Source organism: Ostrinia furnacalis, unplaced genomic scaffold (assembly GCF_004193835.3).
Source record: "Ostrinia furnacalis isolate ACB-3 unplaced genomic scaffold, ASM419383v2 OfSCF1008, whole genome shotgun sequence".
Taxonomy (NCBI): Eukaryota; Metazoa; Arthropoda; class Insecta; order Lepidoptera; family Crambidae; genus Ostrinia; species Ostrinia furnacalis.
In genome coordinates this window covers 121,563-127,317 of record NW_021131247.1, presented here as the reverse complement: position 1 = coordinate 127,317, position 5,755 = coordinate 121,563, and the positions used below count along the sequence as shown (strand labels likewise).

General features: G+C 44.1%; 1 protein-coding gene across 1 annotated transcript; it reads right to left on the bottom strand.

Annotated features, from left to right (window-relative positions):
- Positions 1-214: 214 nt before the first annotated feature.
- LOC114350931 (protein strawberry notch-like) lies at positions 215-4,207 on the bottom strand. The gene is made up of 5 exons (XM_028301897.1): positions 4,016-4,207; positions 3,411-3,489; positions 2,801-3,010; positions 1,309-1,484; positions 215-478 (listed from the first exon to the last, which is right to left on the bottom strand). Exons 1-5 carry the CDS (start codon positions 4,175-4,177, stop codon positions 215-217), a joined length of 891 nt encoding a protein of 296 aa, XP_028157698.1. The 5' UTR covers positions 4,178-4,207.
- Positions 4,208-5,755: the final 1,548 nt, after the last annotated feature.

Below are 5,755 nucleotides of genomic sequence, written 5' to 3'. Positions count from 1 at the left end.
GCGGCTCGTTTGAGAAGCCGCCGTCCATTTGTGCTCAGTTCATTTTTTTTACACGTCAGATACACGCTGTATGTTTCTCTAATTTATACAAGTCGCAACATTGAAAAATTATATCAACGACTGACGTCACTAAAGTAAGTTATTTTACAGTGCATTTTTAAATTCAATTGACTGAATGACTATTTATGTGAAATCAAATAAACTATTTCAGGAATTAGTTGCGACCAATTACTGGCCCCCTTTCGAATTTGGACTTTACACCAATGCCATTAAATTCAAATTCAAGTAAATTGTCGTGTGTGTAAAAGGATACAAGTCCGTCGAAGTCCTCGCCACACCACTGCAGTAACTGCTTGAGTCGCGTCCGGTACTTGTTGCTTGTGGACTGCGTCTCGCCGATGAGCGCGGAATATGTGCAGAAGACCACGCCCTTTTTGACATTGCCGTTGACCGCTGATGAGATCTTGGCGTATTTGAACTGCGGGAGAGGAGATACTGTTTAGTACAGATGCTAATATGGTATTCAGGGTGTTCAAAAAAGAGCGTGATAAACTTGAGGAGACGATAGACAAAGCCTAGGCGCTTTTTAGTTGGCCGATAGTTGGGCCTAGATTTTAATTTGTATGAAGAATCGGCCGATACCAAATCGGTGTAATGTGCACACTTTCGTCTCTCCATATTGATTAACAGCCAGATCCAACTATCGGCCAACTAAAAATCGGTGGTCTGCGCCTAGGCTAATGATGACCATCTATAAAAAAATACTTTAGTAAAAGTATCACCATTTCAGATACGATTTTTTTATGTTTTTTAAAATCCCCAAGTTTGAGCCTATCTCTTGTTGCTGTGTGTACAAATGACCAGATATTTTTCAGGAAGAACAAGAAAAATATCTGCAATAATAATTATCAGGTTATTTAGTCTATAGTGCAAGAGGATAACCCTCTCTGATATACCAGAAACAAGAAAGGATTTAGCCTATACTCCCCACCCTGGCCAGACAGGTTGGGGAGGCCTGATGGTCTCATTTTTCTCCCTTAGCCCCATGAAATCAACTGAAAAAGAAATCCACTTGATACAATCATAGCTTAGCTGAAGACGAGTATGACATATAACTGCTTATTGTCCACGTCCACGGACTGGAGGCTAGGTACCGGAAAGACCAACGACCTCATAAAGGTAGCAGGAAGGCGCTGAATGCAGGCCGCCACCAACCGGCCATTGTGGAAATCGTTGGGGCCTATGTTCATCAGTGGACGTCCTATGGCTAAAATGATGATGATTTGCTGTCCAAAATGTCTATTATACCTTGTTCAACGGGTGAACCTCAATCTTCCCCGCGCCGATGTCCCTCAGATCCCTCTCCGCGTCATACTTCAGATCGTTAGACACTGAGACCCAGATGGCGCGCTTGCGGCCCTTCAGGTAGTTCTCGAAGATGATGCCCGCGATCGTGCGGCCTTTTCCCACGCCGGCACCGTCACCTGTGGACAACATTTTAGTTGGTTATTTTTTTATCTACTACAACGAGGAAGCTTTTGGCCTGCATCTCACCTGATGAAATGAAACACCTAATGAAATATAAATAAAATAATAAAGTATTCATGGGATGGGCTTATAATGCCAAAACTATGAATACTTACAAAGATACAATAGACTATTTTGAGACACGTCATCCTTTGTATCCGTCTATCTTTTATAGTCTGGTCTGCAAGCACGTAGAATTTTGTCCAATGACCCCAAGCTACCCACCGTTGCTTGGGGTCATTGGACAAAATTCTACGTGCTCACAGACCGGGCTTTAGGTGGTGCAAGCTTCACAAACATTGTAGCCATGTTAATGAGGCACGTATAACCGCGAAGTTCTATGGCCAGGGTATGCAAGCCCACCATAGCGCGGAAAGCAAGACAAAATTCTGCGGTAGTCTATTGGTACATTAAAACTGCAAATACTCTTTCTTCTCCGACGCAGGACTGGTGACAGTGAGAACAGAGCTATACGCCCGTTTTGCTCGTTGATTCTGCTCGTCTGTGTCATATGCCACATTCCAAGGCTCCTTGGACTAAGAGAACTGGGTACAATCCGAGTACAGTAAGCGTCAAATAGTTCGTGACACTCAATGTGGGCAAAAAGTTGATAACACAACCTTATTCCAACTGTAACAAAGACGCATTGCGAACTTTTTGGCTACTTTGGGTGTCACCAACATTTGACGCTGACTGTGCATGTCAAGGCCTGATATCCTCACCGATAAGGAACCCGGCCCGGGAGCCGTCGGGCAGCTTGTGCTCGTGCGCCTGCGAGGCGTAGACCACGGCCTCCAGCTGCAGCGCCGACAGCAGCCCGTTGCGGATGGTCTCGTCCGGCAGGCTGAGCTTGTACGTCACGTCCACAGGCTCCACGGAGGAGGGACGCCGTCTCGACTAGAGGGAGGCTATCTCAACTAGAGAGGAGGCTGTCTCGACTATAGAGGGAGGCTGTCTCAACTAGAGAGGAGGCTGTCTCAACTAGAGAAGTCTGTCTCAGCTAGAGAGGAGGCTGTCTCAACTAAAGGGGAGGCTGTCTCAATAGAGTGATGGCTCTCTCAACTAGAGGGAAAGGCTCTCTCAACTAGAGGGAGGCTGTCTCGACTAGAGAGGAGGCTGTCTCAACTAAAGGGAGGCTGTCTCAACTAAAGGTAGGCTGTCTTAACTACAGAGGAAGGCTGTCACAACTAGAGGGAGGCTGTCACGACTAAAAGGGGAGGCTGTCTCAATTACTCCGCGTACACATCATTCCTGTGGCATCAGCAACCCTCACCGATAAGGAACCCGGCCCGGGAGCCGTCGGGCAGCTTGTGCTCGTGCGCCTGCGAGGCGTAGACCACGGCCTCCAGCTGCAGCGCCGACAGCAGCCCGTTGCGGATGGTCTCGTCCGGCAGGCTGAGCTTGTACGTCACGTCCACAGGCTCCACGGAGGAGAGGGACGCCGTCTCGACCACTGGGTCGGGGTGCTTGCGGCCGAGTTTTACTGTAAGATAGAACACACTTTATTGTACATCACACAAGACAAGGAAAGAAATAAATATGCACAATTTAGGCAGTAAGACATGCAATAAAGACAGAACTTGATCGTTGAAACACTGTTTTTTATGTTAGGCTACGGTCTCCTATTAGACGCTATACGCGGCGAACGACGTCAGCGTCAAACGTTCCTATTAACATCCATACGCCGACGTCATTGTAACGAGGCCTATAACATGATGCTGTACGCGGTCTACGGCTTTTATAGGAGACCACAGCTCAACACAATAGAACGTCAAAAAGTCAATGTTCAAAATATACTTATGTTTTACTTATTAACACGAAAAAGGTTATTATTTATGTTTTTCTTTGTTTACGCCGATTTATGTATTAGAGGCATATCTTACATTTTGGAGGCATATAATCTGCGTATGTTTCAGCGACCCCCATCTCTTCATCATCCACTTCTTCTTCGTCTCCGGGCATCTAAAAAAGAACATTATTTTAATAAAATACATATAATTAATCGAAATATCTCTATTCTACACGTACTTACAGTACCTATTCAACATACACGGAACCTCTCGAGCAGTTGTAACTGCTTCGGGCGGTTGACAGTACCGTGAAATTTCAATTGACAATAACTGCAAGAGCGGTCCGTGTATGTTGATCACTGGCTAACTGCTCAAGCTGTCCATGTATGGCGGGCCTAAGATACAAAGTGTTGGCCCGCCTTGAGCTGCCCCAGGTGGTAGCCGCGCAAACTGTCCCAGCATGCCTGTTTTGAAAGGCCCGCCCATGCCGGACGCAAATATCTGGTTCACAATACTGAACCTTAACAGTTAGAACACAAAGTACACGTTACCTTGTCAGGCTGCCACATGCCAGCCGCCTTGGGTTGCCCCCATGGGGGTAGCTGCGCAAACTGTCCCAGCATGCCCGCCCATGCCGGACGCTAATATCTGGCTCACAATACTGAATCTTAACAGTTAGAACATAAAGTACACGTTACCTTGTCAGGCTGCCACATGCCAGCCGCCTTGGGTTGCCCCCAGGGTGGTAGTTGCGCGAACTGTCCCAGCATGCCCGCTAGAGGCCCTCCCATGCCAGACGCCAGTATCTGGTTCAGGTTTTGTAGCAGGTACGAGTTCATGCCGGGCATTGTGCCCACCATTTCCACTGAGAACGAGAGATATTGAGTTAAGCCTTGCTGTCCACGGCAGGGTAGCGTACTGTGTACGCGTCTTTGTACGTTTGGTGTACGCCTGTAGAAAATGTCGCTTACGCGACGCTGCCGCTCCGTCGACAGAGTTACATTTCTTTATAGGCATACAATGTCGCGTACGCGTCTAGTATGCCACGCCACTGTGGACAGTGACGCTTAAGACATTTAAAGGGGTGTACGAGCAACATTTTTCGCCAATATGACAGCAATATTGTGTCAGTATAGCGGCAATCTACGTTGGATAGGGAAAATGCTGATGTTTTGACAAGTTGTACCAAAACATTGTTGCCCATATTATACTACTGTAAAAATGTTGTTCGTTCAGAAGACTTACACCCGTATTCACAAACGATGCTTGCTTGAGTGAAGCAGCAAATCGAACGCACAGCGTTGAACAGTTCTGTGATTGGTTCGTGTGTCACCCTGTGCGTCTACGCGCACTTTGAGATCTCATGGTAATGTTTGTGAATACGGTCGTTAACTTGATAAGGTCAATTCTTGAAAGCATTTCGTTGAACGCCCTATCAGCGCTATTTGTCTCGCTCTCTCATGTTAAGGTAGAGCAGAAAATGGTGAAATCCATTAGGATCGATTGCTGTAAAGATAAGAATGCTCTATAATTGGCTTTCTAATGGAATTAATTACATAAGAATTGATTAATAATGAAAATGAAAAAAAAATGCGTCTAAAACGCAATAGAGCGCATCTACGCAATGTCATTACGCATGTCAGAAGCTTACTAAGCTTACGAATGACAGCACATCAAGCCAAACACTATCTTATGTGATAGTTTTTATATTTCAACAAAAATGCAGTCTGATATCCTATGAACTGTACAACTCTGTCGGAGGCCATAAATTTTGTTTTTAGAGAATTTAATAACAGGCGATTTAGAGCGAACTGCTTTCAAGAATTGCATTTATGAAATATACTTTGAAATGGCTCCTCAAATGCGAGTTTATTAAAATTTGATTACGGGGATTTCAGATTTGGATTTTTATGTCTCTCAGCTATATTTTTAACCGGCTTAACTTAACCAAAGCGAGTATCACACCGACTACTTACTGACCGAAATGCAATGATATTTTTTTAAGATTTTTATTTTGACTTTTGAACTGCAAATCGCTGCTTGATTCCATACTTTTACTTTACTTTCTGTACAAGGAATACTTTTATACTGTTATATCAGTCACTTTATAGATAAAAAAAGAAAACCGCAAATGAGAAGCCCTTTAGTTTAGTATACAGATGTAGGAAAAAATATTTTATAACGCAGCAAATACACCGAAAGCTTATAGTTCAAACATTTATACTCCAAGTCTACCATTCTTCAGAAAACAACCAAATAACATGAAAAACTGATAAAAAAGGAAAATAACTATTGTTCAAAATGCATACACAACAGGATACAGATCGGTATCTAACTTTCATAAAGATATTTACATGACAATGTTACGGTGAAGGTTAAAACAGAATTTATAACAAGATTCTATAAAGTACTAAAGAACAAGAAAAAAATCATATCAG

What these genes read in the sequence shown, in the direction of transcription:
- LOC114350931 (XM_028301897.1), bottom strand. Translation starts at nt 4,177, where the DNA reads ATGGTGGGCACAATGCCCGGCATGAACTCGTACCTGCTACAAAACCTG. An exon ending in AGATTATATGCCTCCAAAAT is followed by an intron (nt 3,011 to 3,410) that starts GTAAGATATGCC and finishes TCTATCTTACAG; the next exon opens with TAAAACTCGGCCGCAAGCAC. An exon ending in AGGTTCACCCGTTGAACAAG is followed by an intron (nt 479 to 1,308) that starts GTATAATAGACA and finishes CCTCTCCCGCAG; the next exon opens with TTCAAATACGCCAAGATCTC.